This window comes from Rana temporaria, chromosome 1, assembly GCF_905171775.1.
Source record: "Rana temporaria chromosome 1, aRanTem1.1, whole genome shotgun sequence".
Taxonomy (NCBI): domain Eukaryota; kingdom Metazoa; phylum Chordata; class Amphibia; order Anura; family Ranidae; genus Rana; species Rana temporaria.
This window is the reverse complement of record NC_053489.1, coordinates 500,077,914-500,101,468: the sequence shown is the minus strand read 5'-3', so window position 1 is coordinate 500,101,468 and position 23,555 is coordinate 500,077,914. Positions and strand designations below refer to the sequence as shown.

The 23,555-nt window shown below is 43.1% G+C and overlaps 1 protein-coding gene across 4 annotated transcripts in view; it reads right to left on the bottom strand.

The window, feature by feature from the left end:
* Window positions 1-23,555, bottom strand: part of JADE1 (jade family PHD finger 1) — a 118,997-nt gene that overhangs the window by 61,202 nt on the left and 34,240 nt on the right. For all 4 annotated transcript variants that reach the window (XM_040330805.1, XM_040330813.1, XM_040330797.1 and 1 more), the window contains exons 2-3: window positions 18,614-18,692; window positions 4,957-5,036 (exon numbers count right to left, since the gene is read on the bottom strand). In XM_040330805.1, the coding sequence (XP_040186739.1) occupies window positions 4,957-5,036; window positions 18,614-18,665 (132 nt within the window). In that variant the 5' untranslated portion in view covers window positions 18,666-18,692. The remainder of the gene's footprint in view (window positions 1-4,956; window positions 5,037-18,613; window positions 18,693-23,555) is intronic.

Below are 23,555 nucleotides of genomic sequence, written 5' to 3'. Positions count from 1 at the left end.
CTTTTGCCATCAGCACAAGGTATGGATACGGTTATAGCTCCTAGGCCTCCGCAGAAAACCATCAAAAGAGCTTGTTTCTTCTTAGCATATGTTCAACGTGATTATCACCTTAGACACTGGCACAAAAAAAAACGGAGGTACTCCTACATTTTGGAGGGGTAATATAGGGGAGGAACTAAAGTTTAATTGGGTTTACCAGTGTCCAATCACATGTGGTGACTACATAAACAATTAAGTAATTAAGGCTCTGTGTCCCGTGAGCAATGATGGTGTTTAAAGTGGTTGTAAAGTCAGAAGGTTTTTTTTATCTCAATGAACTCCATGCCTTCTGTGTGCAGCAGCCACCCTCAGACCCCCCCCCCAATACTTACCTGAGGTCCCCTGTAGCTCCAGCGATGTTGTAGGAATGTCTCGGCCATCCGGGACTCCCCTCATTAGCTGAAACAGCAGTGCAGCGCCATTGGTTCACTTAGCTGTCAAAGTCAGTCAGCCAATGAGAATAGAAAGGGGGTGGGCTGCAGCTCCGTGTCTGAATGGACACAGAGCTGTGACTCAGGTGCCCCCGTAGCAAGTGGCTTGTTGTGGGGGCACCCAACAGGGAGGGGCGAGGAGAGCTGAAGAGGGACCCAAGAAGATGAGGATCTGGGCTGCTCTATGCTAATCCACTGCAACAGAGCACTGCAACGTTTGTTATTTTTAATAAGATATGAGACTTTACAAATCACTTTAAGGTAAGTATATTAAAAGGTTTATAAATGGAAAAAAGTTACCTAATAATGTACATTTTAAATGTGATACACCAAAGCCAGCGTAAATAAGTGCAAACAATAAATATAGTGACTGTAAATAAAACTGAGCATCAATCTATATCAAATGAGTGAAAAGATGAAAAATCAGTGCACAATTATGAATAGAGCATATTTGCTATAGAGTCCAAAAAAGATTGGCGGTAAATTTAGAAAGAATGTTCATAGAGGGTAATCTCCCAGGTGAAAAGGGTCCCAAAAGCAATCCAAGGAAATAGTGATGAGAGAAGCACTTCCACCAAGGTCAAACACTGCCTCTTACCAAAAATGAATGATCTCAAAATTATAGGAGATCAAAAACAGCGTGCAAGATGGTATCCTTGGACGTATCTCCAACCCGGGACAATTAAATGATAGATGGTCTCAATTAATATGCCAGCAAGGAAGAAGGAACTCGCATAGTATAAAATCCTTTGGTTTTATATAGTAAAAACAGATGTACACTTACATCAGGTCAGTAGACATAAAGCATCTTCAATAAAAAGCAAGCCGGCCGGCTCCCCAAACATGCAGCCCGTATCTTCCGGGTCTGATCACTGAGCGTGGTGATGTCAAAATGTCGCCTCCCTACGTTTCGTCTCGAAGGGAACGTGGTCACGGGATACAGGCGGCGTTCTGAATCACCGCGATTCAGGTCCAATTCAGAACGCCGCCTGTATCCCGTGACCACGTCCCCTTCGAGACGAACCGTAGGGAGGCGACGTTCTGACGTCACTGCGCTCAGTGATCAGACCCGGAAGATACGGGCTGCATGTTTGGGAAGCCAGCCGGCTTGCTTTTTATTGAAGATGGTTTATGTCTACTAACCTGATGTAAGTGTACATCTGTTTTTACTATATATTAAACCAAAGGATTTTATACTATGCGAGTTCCTTCTTCCTACCCATTTATATTCCTTGCTGGCATATTGATTGAGACCATCTATCATTTGATTGTCCCGGGTTGGAGATACGTCCAAGGATACCATCTTGCACGCCGTTTTTGATCTCCTATAATTTAGAGATCATTCATTTTTGGTAAGAGGCAGTGTTTGACCTTGGTGGAAGTGCTTCTCTCATCACTATTTCCTTGGATTGCTTTTGGGACCCTTTTCACCTGGGAGATTATCCTCTATGAACATTCTTCCTAAATTTACCACCAATCTTTTTTGGACTCTATAGCGAATATGCTCCATAATTGTGCACCGATTTCATCTTTTCACTCATTTGATATATATTGATGCTCACAGTTTTATTTACAGTCACTATATTTATTGTTTGCACTTATTTACGCTGGCTTCAGTGTATCACATTTAAAATGTACATTATTAGCGCAACTTTTTTTCCCTAATTATAGTTTGTTTGATGTAGTATAAATTTTTAGTCGCAGCTTATCACTTTTTTTTTTTAGAACAAGCGCAGTATTTTTTCTAATATTGAAATGTTTAACTTGAATAGTGAAGGAAGGTTGCCAAAAGGGGGAGATTAGCTTTAATTATAGGTGAAGTTTAGCAAGTTTCTGCCCATAGCTGCATTTTTCAGCATCTCCTGCTACTTTCTCCATAAAATAAAGCAAATACAAATCCAGCAGGGGGAGTCAGGGTTCATCTTAACTGACAGCACAACTGTAAACCCAAGTAATTAACAACATAGGTCTTACCAATAGTGTCCCATACAGACATCGTAAACTTTTAGGCTTTTTAATACTTTAGCAACTACCAAACACTGAAATCTGGATTTTCAGTAGATTTACTCTTTAAACCACTTAACTATTCCAAGTACCTATTGAAGGTCCATGCACACTGGACTTAAACACCGGGAGTTTTTCCTGTAAAAAGCAGTTCAATGTTACGCTCATAGGTGTGCGCAGCCTATTGCATTAGGGTGTGCACACCAAAGCTCAAACACACATGCGTGTGTAATACCATATATGGCAGTGGGCAAGTCAGCAGGGCAGAGATCGGTGTCAGTAGTTTATCTTTATTTGTATTATTATTATTTTTTTACAATTTTATTTTTATTATTTTTTTTATATTATTTTTATTTTTTATTTTTAGGAGCCCTGTTTGGGGGCTTTGGTGAAATATCAGTGGTCTTAACAGACCCCTGATGTCTAGTTTTTGAGACAATGTAAGGGACTGAGGACAGAGATTCCCCAGTCCCTTTCTCTGCAGCCGGGGGAATCTGCATAGTACAGGGTGATTAGGGTGTGCCCAGGCACACCTTACACCCTATGTGCGCACGCCTATGGTTACGCTCCATGCACACTTGTACAACTACAAATTTGTGCTGACTTTGGAATGCAACTTTGGATGGGTGCAACTTGGATAGGACTTTGACTAGTTATAATAGACAATTGTTGCACTGTAGAACATTCAGGAACAACTTTTTCATGCAACTTCTGAAAGTTAACATTGAAGTCCAAAGCCCTCAAGTTGCATGAAAGTCAGACCAAAGTAGTGCATGAACGAACTTTGAAGTTGCTGAAACTTTATAAATGGTTAACTTTGGAAAACATGGCAAATTACTTCACATGCAACATTGGTGTCAAGTCCCACAAGTGTAAATGCAGCCTTATTCTATGTTGACGTTTAGAGGCATATGTTAAGATCAAAATTAAAAATCAAATATTGCGCCAAAAACAAAATATAGCTGCTAAAACACTACAATCAGACAAGAATTGTAATAGTGCAATAAAATATAAAAGTGTAGCACTGTGCATGTGCATTATTGAATGTGCAATGTGAATGTGCAGTTGCATTAATTGTATATCCGGATACCCATTTGTTTGACTGGCAACCTAATTGATTGAACCCAGCGTGCCATTTATATTTTAAATTCTTTAAAAAAAAAAAAAAAAATAAAAAAAAAAAATTGTATCCAATGAAATATTCATCATCCTTCTCTACACACCCCTGAAGAAGGTTACCCCGAAACGCGTCGGGTGTAAAGAAGGTTCTTCATGTATTTACTTATATGGTGACAATCATTGGAACTGTATATTTTAATTTAAGATTTCATTTTTTTGTAAAATATGTACAATTGTGAATAAAACCATTTGTTTACTATCAATATCCTGTATATTTAGGAAGCCTTACTTGGCATCCATTTCACAACTAGTCACTGGAATGTAGGCAGAAGATAAAAGATTGTACCAATGTTTAAATGGATATTGTAGAATATATATATATATATATATACACACACATATTTTATATATATATATATATATATATATATATATATATATATATATATATATATATATATATATATAATTACACACATACATATATACATACACACACACACATGCATACAATGTCCCTAACTCACATTCATATACTCTTCTGCAGTAAAAAACCATACCTGCTCATGGTCTTCTGTAGAATGTACACTAGGGTGCACATGTGCAGCTCAGTATACATTCTGGCACAGTGCCTGCCACAATGATTGTGCTCCTGAGCATGTACTGGAGTGACATGATCCTGCGTAAGCAAAGATGGCCAAAGACTGCACCCGGAAGAAGCAGGGGAGAAGATGGCGAGGGACTGCTTGGGTGTTGGACCGTTAAGCGAAGTGACCATCGATGAGTTTTGTTCCACTTTTAAAGATAAAATACCTGTTGATCTCGGTCAGAAAGTCACAGCCATCCTGTTCACTTACAATCATTATATTTTAATGAGTCTAATCAGCGCTCCCACTTTTTATCTTGGGCTACAAAACCACTCTCCCCCCCCCCCCCACCACCACCACCACCACCACCAATGCTGTGGAGGTGTTCCGTTATTACGCAAAAGACAACTGTAAAGGGCTGACACCGCCTCAGTGAAGGAACTAGGTTGTCAGTCCACAGGATATATTAGGAGCCGAGTGCATTTCTGCCAGATCAACAAGTACTTTTCTGCCCCTGCAGTCTTTAGGCCTTATGCATATAGGAGGTTTTGAAAACTCTTAGAAGCCCATCCTTTTAACAGCTAGAGCTGGGCGATTTTTTTTAAATAAAAATCTCGATTTACGATTCAAAAGCATTTTTTTATTTTTTTTGGGATGACACCGCGCTGGTTCTGAGGAGCTGCGTGCAGGCACGGCTTCGGCCTAGTCCACGGCATCTGGCTCTTTTCTTTAACATAGGGTGTCAAATACACAAAAACTACCGAGATCCAAAATACCTCTGAAGGTTTGTGGTCTTCATGCTTTGAGCTTCTGCCATGGAGAGACCTTGAATTTTGTGACCAAGATGTAGAGAGGCCTAAGAAAAAAAAAAAAATAATAATTAAAGAAAGAAGGAAAATGATACAAAAACGATAAAAACCACACATCAGGAGCGAAACAAAATTTGCATCACTATTTTTCAAAGACTATTTTCAAGCCCTTATTGTGGTTCTAAAAAGTCATTTTTTTGCTTGTCAACCCGCCATTCCAGAGCAAGAGGTCACAGGCTACATCAGGGCTTTGCGGGCCATTGGTTGGCCACATCACGTGGTGTAGATGGTCTCAGCATTCACTTCTTGTAGGTCATTTCCTAGGAGCCTTCACTTATTTGTTGCATCACAGAAGAGGGCATGATGGGGTATGTTCACCACTCATTCACATTTACATGTAGCAAACATTTACATTATTGCATGCGTTTGTTTTGGGTGTTTTGGAGCATTTCCACTTATCACACATAGGGCAGCCCATTCAAGTGAACTTGCACAACAATTGCTCCAGAACTTTTGTTGGGGCGGAGCATGGTCCGTTTGCCGCACTTGAGATGCCTTTAAACGTGTAATTAAATCACAAGCATGGTGCACATTTGCAGCATTTCTGATACATGCCAAAACGCACATTTCCTGTGCGGTTTGCCATGCATTTGAAAAAACACACAGATGTGAATGGAGCATCATTGTTCTTGTGTAAACACACAAATTTCACTTTCAGGCCCTATTTACACCTTACAGTGGAAGGGAAAAAAGTATTTTATATTTTGCTGATTTTTAACATTTATCCACGGACAAAAATGATCAGTCTAATTTTAATGGTAGGTTTATTTTAAACAGTGAGAAACAGAAAGGAAAACTTCTAGAAAAAAACACATTTAAAAAAAGTTATAATTTGATTTGCATTTTAATGTGTAACAAGTATTTGATCCCCCATAAAATCAGCAAGATTTCTGGCTCCCAGGTGTCTTCTATACAGATAACTAGCTGAGATTATGAGCACTCTTAAAAGGGAGTGCTCCTATCTCAGCTTGTTACCTGTATAAAAAGACTGTCTACAGAAGCAAGCAATCCGATTACAACCTCTCCACCAGGGCCAAGACCAAAGAGCTGTCCAAGGATTTCAGGGACAAGATTGTAGACATGGGCTACAAGACCATCACCAAGCAGCTTGGTGAGAGGATGACCGTTTTTGCGATTCGCAAATGGAATTAACAAAATAACTGTCAATCTCCATCAGTCTGGGGCTCCATGCAAGATCTCACCTCGTGGTGTTTCAACGATCAAGAAAACGGTGAAAAATCAGCCCAGAACTACACGGGAGAATCTTGTCATTGATCTCGAGAGCTGGGACCATAGTCACCAAGAAAACAATTGGTAATACACTACGCCGTGAAGGACTGAAATCCTGCAGTGTTCGCAAGGTTTCCCTGCTCAAGAAAGCACATGTACAGGCCAGTCTGAAGTTTGCTAATGAACATCCGAATGATTCAGAGGCGAACTGGGTGAAAAAGTGTTATGGTCATATAAAACCAAATATCAACCCTTTTGGCATCAACTCAACGCCTTTGGAGTAGGAATGCTGTCTATGTCCAAGAACACCATCCCCACTATCAAACATGGGGGTGGAAACATTATGCTTTGGGGGTGTCTGCTAAGGAGACGGGACAACTTCACTGCATCAAAAGGCACGATGGACGGGGCCATGTAACATCAAATCTCCTCCCCCCCCTCACTGTAGAGTAGTTGGAGCTTATGTTTTTTGGCTAGTTTATTCAGTGAGGCACATATGGCAGAATGTTGATTTCAATGGACTGCACGACATGGGGCAAGGTAGCTCATGGGACATTTTGGCGCGTTGTGGGGTACACAGGCTTTTCTGCACATTTTGCGGCGTTTGTCACGTGGCAAAATGCACATTTGCTTTTGTGTGCACCAAAATCACAACCAATTCATTTTAAGTGTATAAAAGGTGGTCATATACTATACAATCTGATTGTACAACCTTCTTTAGATTTGCCAAAACAATATAATAGGAGTGCACACCCATCTATCCAATCACTCTCTAACCAATCAGACAGGCCCTTGCACTACATAGTTGATTGTACAGATTTGTATAATGTATGGCAAGCTTTACAGAACCCAGGACACACTCCCGTTTCAAATACTAAAGCTCTTCTCCATATAGGCTGTTATCAGATCTGAACTTCTGCACACTTCAAAATGCCAAATGAATGATCTATGCAAGATGAAATTAAGAAAGCATTTTTTTTTCTTCTCTATTTAGTAAGGACAGTAACGATTGATTTATTGCATTGGAAAAATGTGCAGCTGTGGAAGCGGGCTTTAGCCATCTGCTGGAAGGGGGAAAGGCAGCCACATGTGTGATAATGAGGTCAGATGATTATTATAATAAATAATAATAATAATAATAATAATAATACAGGATTTATATAGCGCCAACAGTTTACGCAGCACTTTACAATATAGATGATGAATTCCTTCCTGTGTCTTCTCAGTCTGAAATCTACATACTAGCAAGTGATGAAGCTTTCCAAGAAAAAAAGCGCAAGGAGAAATGTGAACTTATCCTTGAACATGTTTTTTGGATAAGCCCTGGCCCACACTGAGCTGCGGGAATGAGGGTGCATGACAGTCCCTATTTCGGCACCGATCTCAGACATTTGTGTGGGTTTTTGCAGAAATGTCAATGGAACGCTGATTAAGACAGCATGATTATTGTACAGGTGTGCCTTAGGCTGGCCACAATAAAGGCCACTCTAAAATGTGCAGTTTTATCACATAGCACAATGCCACAGATGTCGCAAGTTTTGAGGGAGCGTGCAATTGTCATACTGACTGCATTAATGTCCACCAGAGCTGCTGCCCTTTAATTGATAGTTCCTTTCTTTACCAAGTTCCTTTCTTTACCATAAGCCTTTACCATAAGCCTTCTCCAAAGGAGTTTCAGAGAATTTGGCAGTACATCCAACTGGTCTCACAACCGCAGACCAAGTAACCAGATCAGCCAAGGACCTCCACATCTAGCGTCTTCACCTCCAAGATAGTCTAAGACCATCCACCTGGACAGCTGCTGCAACAATTGGTTTGCATAACCAAAGAATTTCTGCAGTCAGAAACCATCTCAGGGAAGCTCATCTGCATACTTATCGTCCTCATCAGGGTCTCGAACTGACTGCAGTTTGTCATCATAACCGACTTGAGGGCAAATGCTCACATTCAATAGTGTTTGGCACTTTGGAGGGGTGTTCTCTTCACAGATGAATCCGAGGCGGGGGAAGAGCACAGGAGTGCTGTAATACTCCCAGCCAGGGCTTTTTTTCAGGGGGAACTCAGTTCCACCACCTTTGGCTCAGACCCTTTGGCGCTTGCTCACCACAATCACTTGTAAAAACAGAAGTTTGGTTTCTGTGTTTACAAGTGACAGCTCTGCAGTCTGTGTGTAACCCCCCTGAACTCTGCACTCTGTATGTAATGCAATCCTGGTATTTAATGCCCCTTTAAGACCCGTCTACTGTTTTTGAAATCTGAACGGGGTCGTGGTTGAGTTCCTGCACCTATTTTCTGAGAAAAAAAGCTCTGCTCCCAGCCATTCCTACATCACTTGACAGTTAAAAGGGATATGATGCAGCCTGCAGACGCCAGCATGGTCTTGACACGGGAACCACTTCGGAAGTATCACTACAGGAGTCGGCTGTCTCCTCGATACAGACCGGGGCACCGGCTCGAGTAGTGGAAGTAGAGCCCTCTATATCTGCCTATACAGCTACCAATGGAGAGGTACAGGTATGCAATACAGACACAGGAGCAGGGATAGAGCCAGACATCAGGCAGCTCATTCAGGCTCTCCCTACTAAAGAAGACAAACAGAAGATACTGGTCAGTATTATGGTGACACAGAAGAGATTTTTTGCACTTACCGTCGCTCTGACCCCCATAAAAAAAAAAAAAAACACAGGGGTGCAGGCACCACTGGGACAGGAGGGCATAGACAGCAATTAAATCAATGCCAAAAGTTCCAACCTTTCCTTTACTGTGTTAATGCTGCAAGCTTGTGTCAAGTCAGTGATTTACTAATTGTTAAAGCAAGGGGAGGAGAGGACAACCCTTGAACATGCTCTATAGAGGGCTCCAACCAATCACAGTGCAGGAGCCCGCAAACCCGCAAGAAACACCAGGGAAGGTGTCGACCATGTCAGCAGAGTGCAGGCGCTGCTGCAGGGCTTCATTTTAGGCAAGCATTTCATAATGAGCTAGTATGCAATATGCATGCCTTTGTGTGGCAGGTTTTTTTTCTTCTTCACGGGGGTTTCCAACCTCTTTAAAGGAGAGAGGACATAAGCTAGTGCATTTTGTTCCCCCCAAACTATGGTGTCCTAGCGCACGGTCTTGCTTGTCCTGCAGAAGAGCGTCATTTGTATCATACAACAGTCATGTGTATGCATGCCTTTTAAATGTTCAGTCCAATAAAAGAATGCAAACATACTAATAAAAGAAACTGAGCACATAAACATAGGAATGCCTTCATAGCAACCATAAACATGTTTGTATTGTCTATGCTATATACACACACACACACACACACACACACACACACACACACACACTATATTAAATATCTGAATTAGGTTTTTCAGCAAGATATTTAAATGCTTTGCCCAACAGAGGCATAAAGCACTACTGTATGTAGATCTGTTTTGGCAAACTTCAGATGACTTCTGGTAAAACGCTATTCATGTCAGAGCTAAACAGCATTCCTGACTTTCGAGACATCTGTGGGCACTTTTCAAGGCATTCTTTGTGCAGCTAATCATCGCGGTAAACATGTAGAATTCACATTATACTCTACAGTTTTTCTGGCTTCTATCAGCACTGATGCCTTAGTGAGCAGATTTTGATTCAGGCTTATTTAATTCTATTGGTAACTACGGCCGCTGGCAGCCAGTTCCCTGTAGACATCCTGTCAAAGACAGAGCTGCAGTTAAAAGTCACAACACAGAAAAACAAAATAAGTACCTGGAGAGAGATGAACCACATGGAGGATTATCTGCTGCGAGATTGGCAAGCGATTTAGAAAAGTAACTGCTCCCAAAAAGGCTTGCTTCTTTAAGGATGGAAAAGGACAGGGTTCAGTGCCCAGCCAAGTCTTTATTTCGGTCCAGCAGGGAAATCTTACTTGCCCACATCAAGGCTATAATAGGTCAACTTAGACCAAATATAAATAGTTTCTCCATACATTACAAGTTCCACTAGAGGATGCAGAATTATGTATCCTATCTAGTGAATTGTATGTACAAAATCCTGGAGTTCATTTTGGGCAGAGAAAATGGCAGCATTGCTAAAAATGCAAGTCTGGATAGTCTCTGCCAGGTTGATGGGTAGGGAAAAATCTTGCCTCTGCATCTATAGACCCAACAAAGGTGTGAACCACAACTTACACCATTCTAACCAGATTCTGCTTTTATTCTGAGCCTTGCCATACATAGCTCAAGCTGCCATTTGCCTCTTGCTGGTGATGCACCAATCATTAGGTGTGGCCATTTAGAAAGTTGCTCAAGATGCTTTTTGCCTCTTGCTGGTAATGCACCAATCATTAGGTGTGCCCATTCAGAAAGTCAAAAGGAGCTGGAACTAAATGTTGATAGAAGGCAGCAGCAACAGGAAGAAGCCAAGAACATAATTTAATGATAAAATGTTAAGGATAAAAAACCTGACCAAGTGCCGGTTCACACTACAGCGACTTGGTATCCGACTTGTCAGACCTCATGTTGCTGGACATAAATGCCATATAAGTGAATGAGAGCCGTCTTAATGGACACTACTGAAGTTGCTCCGACCTCAGAAAAAGTTCCTGTACTACTTCAAGGCAACTTGTACCCATTAATTTTAATTGACGTCGACTCCAAGTTAGATCTCCATCTATATTGAAGGGACTTTACATGAAGAAGAAAAAATAGTTTTCCCAGGCAAACCCCTCCCTCCCATAGAGCTGATTATGCTGCGATTGGCCACAGCCAAAGTTGCTTGTCCTTATAGGCAACTTTAAGTTGCATTGTAAGTCACCCTGAAGTCGTCTCAAAATCGCCTTGCAAGTCGCGCTGCAAGTCAGGTTTGCCCCCGTGTGAACCGGTGTATTGTCCTCAATGTTCCACTGTGGGGGAAGTTCCTTCACTGACTGCGCAGGCGCAACCTTCCCGACGGAAATCCCCGAACCTCGCCCGGCATCCAGGCTCTTTCTTTAACATCCCCGTGGATTGGAGGATGTTAAAAAAAGAGCCAGGAGGCCGAGAGAGCGAAGCGAGCCGTCCGAGCGCAGCGAGGACGTGAGGCCGACTGGCCACTTACCTCAAAATCCACGTCGCCCTGGATGCCGGCCGCCGTTCGGGGATTTCCGTCAGCAAGTTTGCACCTGCGCAGAGCTTGAAGGAACTTTCCCGATAGCTGGAACCAGCTCAGCGCATCAGTTTGCGCATGCGCTGGAACTTCCAGGACACCTGGAACCAGCACGGCAGATCACCGGCACTAAGGCTCTACCTCTACTTCCAAATTGGAAGATCCTCCATAGACCACTTGTTAGAACTTATGATACGAAGTTGTCTCCCAGGTCACCAGAGTATAAAACCTAAACTTTATTCACAAATTGCAGATAAAAAAAAAAAAAAAAAAAAAAACACGCTACCACTGAAACTAGAACTGGCCAATTACAAACCCACCAGCAGTAGCTGGAGAGGGAGAAGAAAAAAAAAAAAAAAAAAAAAAAAAAAAAAAAAAAAAAAAGCACCCCCAAGAATAAAGTGCCCTTAGACCCCTTTTCACACGAGGCATTTTCCAGCTAAAAATAGCACCTGAAAAGCGCCTCTCATGCCTCCCCAGTGTGAAAGCCTGAGTGGTTTCTCACTGGGGTGGTGTGCTTGCCGGACGGGAAAATGGTCCTACAAGAAGCATCTTTGGGGTGGTTTGGGAGCACTCCTACATCGCTCCTGCCCATTGGAACGAATGAAGAGAGATTTGGAAGCGCTCTTAACCCCTTCTTGGGGGTTAAAATCTTCCCCCTAGCAGACAAAGTGCCGCTTAAAAAGCGGTAAAGTGCCACTAAAACTAGCAGCGCTTTACTGCTAACAGACCCTGCACCCCAGTGTGAAAGCAGCCTTATAGTTTAATCCTCACTAGCTTAATATCCCATAAGATTAATTTCTTACCATGAGAGGACATAATATTGTCAATTATCCATTTCAAATGTCCAGGATAATAATGTAAGAGTTCCAAATTGAAACACACACAGCCTTGCTCCACACCGATATGCATGAAAAAGGGGGTAGCAGAACAAGTCACTTATGACAAGTTTTTCTGACACCAAAAGAAAAAGGGTGATGGGGAGGGAGCTCCAGCAAAAAGTCTGATTGACAGCGGCGGCTCTGTTCCTGTGTGTCCCTTCCCTCCAATCAGCTCTCATGGCTCTTCTCGGAGCTCTGCAGAGCAACTTTAGCTATTTGCGGTAAAACCCATGGCTCAACTGCCTGTTTTTACCGGTCCCCAGCCATCAGTGTGAAAGAGCACCAATGATCCAAGTGTTGTAGGCAAGAAAGTAGTTTGCCCAGAGAAGGGACACTACTAAAACCCATGAACAATGGCCTACATCAAGACAGAGTATTCTGGCAGTTAGAGCATTTTTGCAGAATGGCAGACAGTTGCAGAAGATGAATGCTAGGATGAAATCAATAAGCTGCCTATAAAACATGTCCTTTGGTTCAGGCTAAACCACTGACAGCATGTGGAATACTGACCTTTTTTAGGAAGGGCCCACTTGTGGGAAAAGATCACTCACATTGTAACATGCTGTCAAATGTCATTGAGACTAAGACTAGACATAACATCCAGTGTAGAGGGAGTATGGTATACGCTGGTCTGTGAGGACTACAGATGTCTCTACATTAGTCTCTCTATAGCAGTGTTTTGCATTATTAATAGAAAAGGTTCAACCTGCCTCCAACCACAGTGACCACGCCACCTCTGCTAATTGAAGTCTGGTGCGTATCAAGCCGTGTTTCTTCACAGATGTCACACATGCTGCACAAGTGCTGAAGATCATAAAGTAAAAAACAGCAGCAGCACATAATGATATACAACTACTTCAATTTCCTAGGATTCCTAGGCAGAGGGCAGGAAATGGGCTGAAAGTAGAGGTGCGCCGAATGGAAATTTTGGTGCCGCAACCCAAAATTCAGCATGTGCTTAGCCGAAAATGACCGTTATAATTCCTTTTTTTTACATTAATCATTTAAAATGAATATAAAGGTCTTGCAAAATTCAAATAGTGAAGCACAACCACACCCAGCAGAGCAGCAGGGTGTATTAATGAATTGGATGAAAATGATCAAAAGTAAAAACAAATAGATATAATCTATTAATATGCGGAAAAAAAAAAATTTGTGTACAGTGTTTCATGACCACGCAATTGCCAGTTGAAAGTAGCACAGTGCTGGATAGCAAAAAGTGCCTTGGTTGTGAAGGGGGTAAAACCTTCCATATGGTCAAGTGGTTAAAAGAATGCAACAGAAAGACTTTCAAACTGAACTGGCTGACTGCAACATGGTTTCGTTTTGCAATCAACCAGATAATAGTGCTACAGTTTGTATATAGTACAAAAAAAAAAAGAAAGAAATTGTTTCGGGGGGGGGGGGGGGGGGGGGGAGCTGGATTGTCAAGGGGATGCAAGGCCTTTTCAAAGCGTACATTTTTCAGACCTTCAAGACAACTCCAGACTACATAGTCCCACAATAAATTCTTCTGTCCTGTTCATTAACAAGGATTGTCACAACACACTGTTGTACGCAGCGAGGCCACCTGTGCCTGCCCACTTGCCACTGTCAGGATTTCAGTCAATCCATGACAGGTGAACAAACAGAGCCTGCAAGGCCATACTGCCAAAGTAAGCGGTTCGCTCTACAAGCACAGTAGTTGGAATCCTCTGCATATCAGAGTAGGGTTTAAAATTTACTGATTAAAGCAAGTTGGGAGACTATACCTAAAAATAGTCCCATGTTTTAAAAGTTTGCCATGGATTACAATTTTAACCAACTGCATGGTAAAAAATATCCATTCCAAAATAACCACAAGCAAACAAAATCGAAATGGCAAGGTTTGGATTTTTAAAGCCACCCAAGAAGGGAAAAAGAAAGGGAAAATACAGAGTACAATGGAATGACTGTGTGAATACAAGGGGTCAAGCAAACCTTATGTTTAATGAAATAAGCTGGTAAACATTACAGTGTAAAAAAAAAAAAAAAAAAAAAGCAGGCAATGGCTGGTTTTGGCGCTTCAATCATCACGGCACCAAGGTTGATATGGTGTCAGGGTGACTGAAACGCATTATTTCTATTACATTGTAGTAATAAATTAAATGGTTCAACTTGCCATAATGTAGAATCAGTGGAAGCCCTGAGCGTGTCACTTGCCACTGTCGCCTGCTACCAGATGTGGATAGTCACTTGCCACCTCACCTGCCACAAGATGTGGATTGACACTTTCCACATCACCTGCCATGCTTACTGCCACAAGATGTGGATTGTAAAGTAGATGAAAGATGGATAGCCGAACTCCAAAAAAAACGTGCAGGTTGTCTTTTATTTAAATGAACAGCAAATACATCACCAAATCATAAAACAGGAACAGGGGAACAGCCAGTGCTTATTCATGGCTAACATGTAAACCATGAATAAGCACTGGCTATTCATTCCCCTGTTCCCGTTTTATGATTTGGTGATGTATTTGCCGTTCATTTAAATAAAAGACAACCTGCACGTTTTTTTTTGGAGTGCGGCTATCCATCTTTCATCTACTTTTCATGCTTGCCCAGTGCACTGCCAGCACCCTTGGAATCCTGCTTTAAACGTGTGACCATATAGCAGACCCACCTAGAGCGGCGACTCTCTTTCTTGAAGATGTGGATTGCCACGTTGCCCGTCACTAGATGGAGAGTGAGTGGAGCGCCCCTTGTGGTATATCATGAAGACAGCTGAGGGGGTGAACTACAAGTCCCAGCACACCTCACCTGTACTCCCCCACACACAGCTCATCTGTCACTGTTAACGTCACATCTCTGTGGGATCACCCTTCTAGATGTAGCAGGGTGTCTCCCTCATGCTGCAGCAGTATCACCTGGCAGAGAGAGGGGTCCAGGACTCCTCCATCTGTCACTCTGGCTCCACCTTTCTGCAAATTCCTGCTTAGCTGTCCGGGGGGGCCAGCAATCTGCGCCGCTGAACAAGGACTCTAAGTTTTCCCAGCGAGGAGCTGCAGGAGAGAGGCGAGGCCTAACCTCCAACACTGAGACAGAGCACTGGCTTTGAGGGCGGAAGATCGGCGATGCAGGGGGGTGGAGAGAGATGATATCTCTGCTTGCCCGCCCACTTCTTCCATCCACCCAGCGCTCTCATGCCGGCAGCCCAGCATGTCTCTTGGCGGCCGCCCGCCTGCAGAAGGGCCACGGCCGGGGGTTGACGACCCCTGGCATATATCATACATCTATTTTTCCTGGCCATTCTTCACGTTTTTGGAGGCCCTAGAGCAAGGTTTCTCAACTTCAGTCTTCAAGTACCCCCAACAGGTCACGTTCTCATGATTTTCCTTAGATGAAACAGCTGCGGTAATTACTATGACAGTTAGAACATTTCACACTGAGGCGCTTTGCAGGCGCTACAACGCTAAAAATAGCGCCTGCAAAGCGCCCTGAAAGAGCCACTCCTTTCACTTATGTGAAAGCCCGAGGGCTTTCACACTGGAGTGGTGCACTGACAGGACGGTAAAAAAAAAAAAAAAAAAAAAAAAAAAAAAAAAAAGGCCTGACGGTCGCATCTTTGAGGCGCTGTAGGAGAGGTAAATACACTGCTCCTAGAGTGCCCCTGCCCATTGAAATCAATGAGCTGCGCCAGCAAAGCAGCGCTTTCCGGATGGCTTTAACCCTCTCTCAGCGGCTAGTGGCCAAATAGCGCTGCGAAAACAACGGTAAAGTGCCACTAAAAATAGCGGCACTTTACCGCCTATGCCCCTACCGCCCCAGTGTGAAAGGGCTTTTAGACTGATCAAATCACCTGTGCAAAATAATGGAAAACCTGAAAAAAAAAAAAAAACACATGACCTGTTGGGTGTACTCGAGGACTGGAGTTACTACATTTCCCTAGAGCCGCGTTTCTCAACTCCAGGCCTCAAGGTGCCCCAACAGGTCATGTTTTCAGGATTTCCCTCAGATGAAACAGCTGTGGTAACTACTGAGGCTGGGTTCACACTACTACACTACTTTCATCCTACTTTGCTCTGTGTTCAATGTTTCCCTATGAGAGCCGTCTTAACTGGTCCTACACAAGTCGGTCCGACTTTGAAAAAACTCCCTGTACTACTTTTGGTCCTACATTGATCCTACTTCAGCCCATTGAATGTCATTGAAGTCGGACCAAAGTAGTATCCTGTTCATGAAAGTAGGATGGATGTAGGACCAATGTAGGATAAATGTAGGACCGATGTAGCAGAGCAAAGTAGGATGAAAGTAGTGTAGTAGTGTGAACCCAGCCTAAGGCTGGGTTCACACTACTTTCATCCTACTTTGCTCTGCTACATTGGTCCTACATTTATCCTACATTGGTCCTACATCCATCCTACTTTCATGAACAGGATACTACTTTGGTCCGACTTCAATGATATTCAATGGGCCTGAAGTAGGATCAATGTAGGACCAAAAGTAGTACAGGGAGTATTTTCAAAGTCGGACCGACTTGTGTAGGACCAGTTAAGACGCTCTCATAGGGAAACATTGAACACAGAGCAAAGTAGGATGAAAGTAGTGTAGTAGTGTGAACCCAGCCTCAGGCAGTGAAACTAATCAAATCACCTGTGCAAAAAAAATGGCAAACCTGAAAACACGCTTTATTCTAAGCAAAAAAAAAAAAAATGATGATTCTCATTTTTTTCACAGAACCATGCAGCGCTAACATTTATTATACAACCATGTATTAATCCGATTGTCTGGAGTTAGTTTAACCACTTAAGCCCCGGACCAATATGCAGCCTAAAGACCCAAGGTGTTTTTACAGTTCGGGACTGCGTCGCTTTAACAGACAATTGCGCGGTCGTGCGACGTGGCTCCCAAACAAAATTGGCGTCCTTTTTTCCCCACAAATAGAGCTTTCTTTTGGTGGTATTTGATCACATCTGCGGTTTTTAGTTTTTGCGCTATAAACAAAAATAGAGCGACAATTTTGAAAAAAAAGCAATATTTTTTACTTTTTGCTGTAATAAATATCCCCCAAAAACATATATAAAAACTTTTTTTCCTCAGTTTAGGCCGATACGTATTCTTCTACCTATTTTTAGTAAAAAAAAAAATCGCAATAAGCGTTTATCGATTGGTTTGCGCAAAATTTATAGTGTTTACAAAATAGGGGATAGTTTTATTGCATTTTTATTTTTTATTTTTTTTTTACTACTAATGGCGGCGATCAGCAATTTTTTTCGTGACTGCGACATTATGGCGGATACTTCGGACAATTTTGACACATTTTTGGGACCATTGTCATTTTCACAGCAAAAAATGCATTTAAATTGCATTCTTTATTGTGAAAATGACAGTTGCAGTTTGGGAGTTAACCACAGGTGGCGCTGTAGGAGTTAGGGTGCACCTAGTATGTGTTTACAACTGTTTGGGGGTGTGGCTGTAGGAATGACGTCATCGATCGTGTCTTCCCTATAAAGGGAATGACGCGATCGATGCGCCGCCATAGTGAAGGACGGGGAAGCCGTGTTTACACACGGCTCTCCTCGTTCTTCAGCTCCGGGGAGCGATCGCGACGGAGCGGCTATAAACAAATAGCCGCGCCGTGGTCCCGGATCGCTCCCCGAGCGGACCCGACCTCCGCATGTAGCGGGGGGGGTCCCGATCGGACCCCCCACCCGCTAATAGGCGAGGACGTACCTATACGCCCATGTGCCTGTACGTGCCATATTGTGGACGTATATGTACATGGGGTGGTCCTTAAGTGGTTAAAAGGGAAGGAAAAAACAAAACAAAAAAAAAAACAACACACCACACACACACACACACACACACACACACACAAACACACAAACACACAAACGAACATCTCTATACTTGCCTAATCTGTGCAATGGAATCACACAGAGCGGCCAGGATCCTCCTCTTTTCAGGTCCCCCGCTGGCACGTTTCTGGCCCCCTCTGTCGATTGCCCCCCATGGGAAGCTGCTTCCCTCTGCTGTGTCCATTGACACAGATTCAGCCCCACCCCCCGCTCCGTCGTCACTGGCTTCGATTGATAGCACTGGGAGCCAAGGGTTCACCATACCCCAGCAAAGCCTGCGAGACTCGGAAGTGAGGGGCATTGGACCGAAAGGGGTGTCAGGTAAAAGAAAGGGGGCGATGTTGACATATAAACATTTACCTTAATGCAAGGAATGCATTAAGGTAAAAAATGTTTAGACATTGCGACACCTTTAAAACACATCACTACCAATTGGTAAAAGGCTATTACCTAAAAAGAATCCAATATAAAAAAAAATATGGAATTACCATTAAAAAAAATAAGTAACCAAACTTACTAGCATTGTCATCTGAATCTTCACTACTACTGGGTAGTCTTGAACGTTTCATGGCTTGCACAGGAATACTTCTGGCAACCTAAAAAGGGACACACAAAATTAAGTCACTCATTCAATCCAACTCCTTGTTCAGAAAAAAAAAAAAACACGAAATACAAGTTCTGAGAACGAGAAACAATTAGCTGCTGTAAAAAGGATTCTTGGGCCCCTTTTACACTACCAGACCGTTCAGGTCCGCCTGTAAAAAAAATTCGGCGGACCGGAACGGCCGCTCCATTCTTCTCTATGGAGCGTCGGATGTCAGTGGTGACATGTCCACTGACATCTGACCCGATCCGCTAAAATCAAATGGATGGCGATACGTCGCCATCCGTCCATGGCAGATCGGACCAGGTGAGATCTGATGGAAAAACAGACATCCTGTCAGTTTTCATCAGATCTCTCCATAGGAGACAGCGGCGCTGCACAAGCCCCTCCCTGCTCAGTGAGCAGAGAGGGACCTGTCATCCGCCGGCTCAGCGGAGAGATCTCTGGCTGTGCCAGCGGACTGCTGCAAGCGGATTTGTCCCCGTGTGGAAGGGGCTTAAAGTTAAAAGTATTTGTAATAGACTTGTTTAACCACTTCAACCCCAGGAAGGGTTTCACCCCCTTCATGACCAGGCCATTTTTTGCGATATGGCACTGCGTTGCTTTAACCGCCAATTGTGCGGCTGTGCGACGCTGTAACCAAACATTGATGTCCTTTTTCCATAAACATAACTTTTTGGTGGTATTTGATCACCTTCCAAGAAGAAAAAAAAAAAAAGTATCAAATTTGAAAAATAAAAAATTTAATTTTCTCTCCGTTACAAAACAAAAAACACACCTCACTAATCTCATCAATTTAGGCCAATATGTATTCTGCTACATGTTTTTGGTAAAGAAAATCCCAATAAGCGCAAAAGTTATTGCGGCTACAAACGATTGGATATTTTTACTAGTAATGGTAGTGATCTTTAGCGGGACTGCGACATTGCGGCCGACAAAGCAGACACAAGTGACCCTTTTTGGGGACCAGTGGCAAAAAATAAAATTTGCACTCACTGTACTGACACTGGGAGGGAAGAGGTTATCAGGGGGGTGATCAAAGGGTTAAGTGTTCCCCTAGGGCAGTGATGGCGAACCTGTGGCACGCGTGCCACAGCTGGCACGTCAAGCCCTCTCTGTTGGCACGCCAGGGGAATCCCCCAAGCCAGGCAGTCACTTGCACTGACGGTGAAGGTAGGGAGGCGCCGACTCCTTTCCTTGCATCAGTGCCAGTGAGGTCAGCAGGGGAGTGAACAGCCAGTTATCTTGTCCAATGTGTGCCGTTTAGGAGGGGGTGTAAAATTCTTCTTTCTCCACCGGACGACTCTGTTCGGCAGCTTATTGCCTCCCCCGGACCCCTACACCTCTGGTAAGGCATTCGGGGATTCCTTTTTGCAGGTACCCTTTTCCAGCTCCCCCTGCTCCAAGACGACTTTGGTTCAGCCTGTCCTAGTGCAGCCTGTGGAAAAATCGGAGGGGGAGGGGCGGTGCTCGGAGCTGATCTTCCATGAGGAGAGGGGCAATGGCTGCTAGCTGACAGGGATATTGAGGAGCGGCTGGATGGCGGGGATTCTTTCAATACTGCCTGAGGAGAGCTGAACGATGAGGCCATGGAAAGGTAAAGAGGATGGATCCTCCCAATCTACACATTGTACTGTGTGTGGGGGATGTTAGTAGTGCAGGAAGCAATGGTCAGGTAGGCGAGGGCAATGGTCAGGTAGGCGAGGGCAATGGTCAGGTAGGCGAGGGCAATGGTCAGGTAGGCGAGTGCAATGGTCAGGTAGGCGAGTGCAATGGTCAGGTAGGCGAGTGCAATGGTCAGGTAGGCGAGTGCAATGGTCAGGTAGGCGAGTGCAATGGTCAGGTAGGCGAGTGCAATGGTCAGGTAGGCGAGTGCAATGGTCAGGTAGGCGAGTGCAATGGTCAGGTAGGCGAGTGCAATGGTCAGGTAGGCGAGTGCAATGGTCAGGTAGGCGAGTGCAATGGTCAGGTAGGCGAGTGCAATGGTCAGGTAGGCGAGTGCAATGGTCAGGTAGGCGAGTGCAATGGTCAGGTAGGCGAGTGCAATGGTCAGGTAGGCGAGTGCAATGGTCAGGTAGGCGAGTGCAATGGTCAGGTAGGCGAGTGCAATGGTCAGGTAGGCGAGTGCAATGGTCAGGTAGGCGAGTGCAATGGTCAGGTAGGCGAGTGCAATGGTCAGGTAGGCGAGTGCAATGGTCAGGTAGGCGAGTGCAATGGTCAGGTAGGCGAGTGCAATGGTCAGGTAGGCGAGTGCAATGGTCAGGTAGGCGAGTGCAATGGTCAGGTAGGCGAGTGCAAGTTGCACAGTGCATTCTGCATTCTTTTTGGTTCCTTAAGGCTCATTCAGAGGGATGATCAGTCCCATCCTCTGTACAGAGACGCTGGCAGGTTTAATTCTGTGTTGGCACTTTGAAAAAAATACGTTGGTTTTACGTCGCGGTTTGGGCACTCGGGTTTAAAAAAGGTTCACCATCATTGCCCTAGGGAATGATTTCTGTGTGTGTGGGGGGGGGGGGGTGGCTTAACTGGAGGAAAACTGATCTGCGTTTGATCTCAAGATCTCAAAAAAAGGGGGGGGGGGAATAAAAATTTGGCAAAACTGCTGGGGGGTCATTAATTTAACATCGACACCCGTTGCAGACTGCAACTGCAGTGTTCATTGAACGCAGTGTGGGAAAGGTGCATGGAATGCAAAGTTTGCCATTCAAGTCCATCTAAATCTGCTAGTCTAACAATACTGTCTCCCCAGACTGACAATGCTGCTGTCCAAAGGCTACATCCAGAATGCAGACACCCCACGACAGGAAGTGTGTTACTGGCAAAATCACCAGGTAGATTAAAGGGGGGGGCCCAACCCTTTACCAATTTAAATTTGGACTGAATGGTGAAATGCTGTATGATTTTCACCAGACAAAAGTCTAATCTTGCCCACTTTTTTCTTTTAATAAAAAAACATACCCCTAATTAATATTGGAAGGATGTGGCCAACCATGGTTTGATTCAATGCACTGGAATAAATATTCACGATGAGGTGCTCCCTTTTTTAGATATAATGCGCCTCTTAGCATCAGGCAGGTCATTGAGCGCAATCTATGCATTCAAAACACAACACCCTGGGGATGATTTACTAAAGGCAAATCCACTTTGCACTACAAGTGCACTTGCTGTAGATCCGAGGAGGACATGCAAGGAAAATAAAAGAGCATTTTTCTTGTACATGATTGGATAATAAAATAAGCAGAGCTTCCCTCATTTCAGACCTTCCCCCTCAGAACTAAAAGTGACTGTACTTCCAAGTGCACTTGCAGAGCAAAGTGGATCTGCCTTTAGTAAATAAAGCTCCCCCAGCTATATAATTAGAATTATAAGAGATCAGCATCTCTAGCATATTCCTTTCTGAGGCTCCCCGTTCACACCTAAGGGTGGATTTAAATTAAATCACAATTTAAATAACTAGTAAAAAGAGACTCGATTTAAAAAAAAACATACATTTTTAAAGATCAACAGTGTTCGCTGTCCTGCAGCGGATCCTCTTCCGACCGGCTGTTGACTCCGTCCCATTCACTTTAATGGGACAGCTGGTGATGCGCCAGTGAGACAAGGTGAGGGACGTGGCGGCAGCAGGTGAGTGGATACCCGCTTACAGCCGCTGCCATGATGGATCTGAGATTACAGATGCTCTTTAAATGTGAGGACTTATTCTTGCTCGTAGTTAGAATCTTTAATATTTGCAAACAAAATTAAGGTTTCCTTTTTAGAATAATAAGCTGTCAGTTTAGTAAAACAGTGATATCAGAACCGATTCAAATCATACAGTTTGTAGTGTACATAGATTTGCAAAACAATGGGATAAAGGAATATTCCTGAACTTTGTTTTATCTTATGGGTACTGTAAAATTGTGTGAATGTATCAATTAGGGCCGAAACAACTAATCGATTATGAAATTAATCGATTACAATTTTCATAATCGATTAATCGGCCAGTAACCTAATGGGTTAAAAAAACTAAAATTAACCCTTTATAGTACAAAAAGGCAAATTGCTGCTGTAAATATTACTTTTACTGTCCCACAGTAAAAAAAATGAACCCCTTACAGTAGCGATTATTTGCTCTTTGTACAAATTTTAGTTTTTTTTAACTCCATTATGTTACTAAACATCTCAGGCCGGGGGTTCACCTCTTTTTTTGGTGCTTTTTGCAGAAACACACTACAGTTCATTTACATGTTTTCCTATGGGACACGTTCACATCCATGATTTTTTTTCAGCTGCTGCGTATTTGGAAAGGGCAAGGACTTTTTAACGCAAAACGGTGCGATTTTGTTTTTTTTGTTCAATATACTTCAATGGAGAAGCTGTAGAAGAGCATGCAATGTGCGGCAATTTGTGTTTTGTAATCTGCCCAAGAACAAATTGGCCCAAAATTTTTTAAAAATGCAATATTTTTTTTTAAGGCTATTATCCGATTAATCGAAACAATAATTGGCCAACTAATCGATTATGAAAATAATAGTTAGTTGCAGCCCTAGTATCAATGCACTTGTATGTTCTCTCAGCTTGCAGCACTTTGATTCATTGAATGAGTTTACCTAAAAATGCAAATATTGCAAAATATACAGCCTCATGCTACATAACTAAGCTCCATTTCATGCTGAATAAACTAAATTATTAATGTATCAAATAGAAAACCATCTTTATATTTTTACTCCAAAAAGCATTTTATTAAAATAAAAATTTTGAGCAAAATCAAAAACGATAAAAAAAAAAAAAAACTGCTAAAAATTAAATGGATTTTTATCCACCCTGCACATGAGCAAATTAGAGTCGCAGGCAGAAACGCACAATTGTGCCCTCA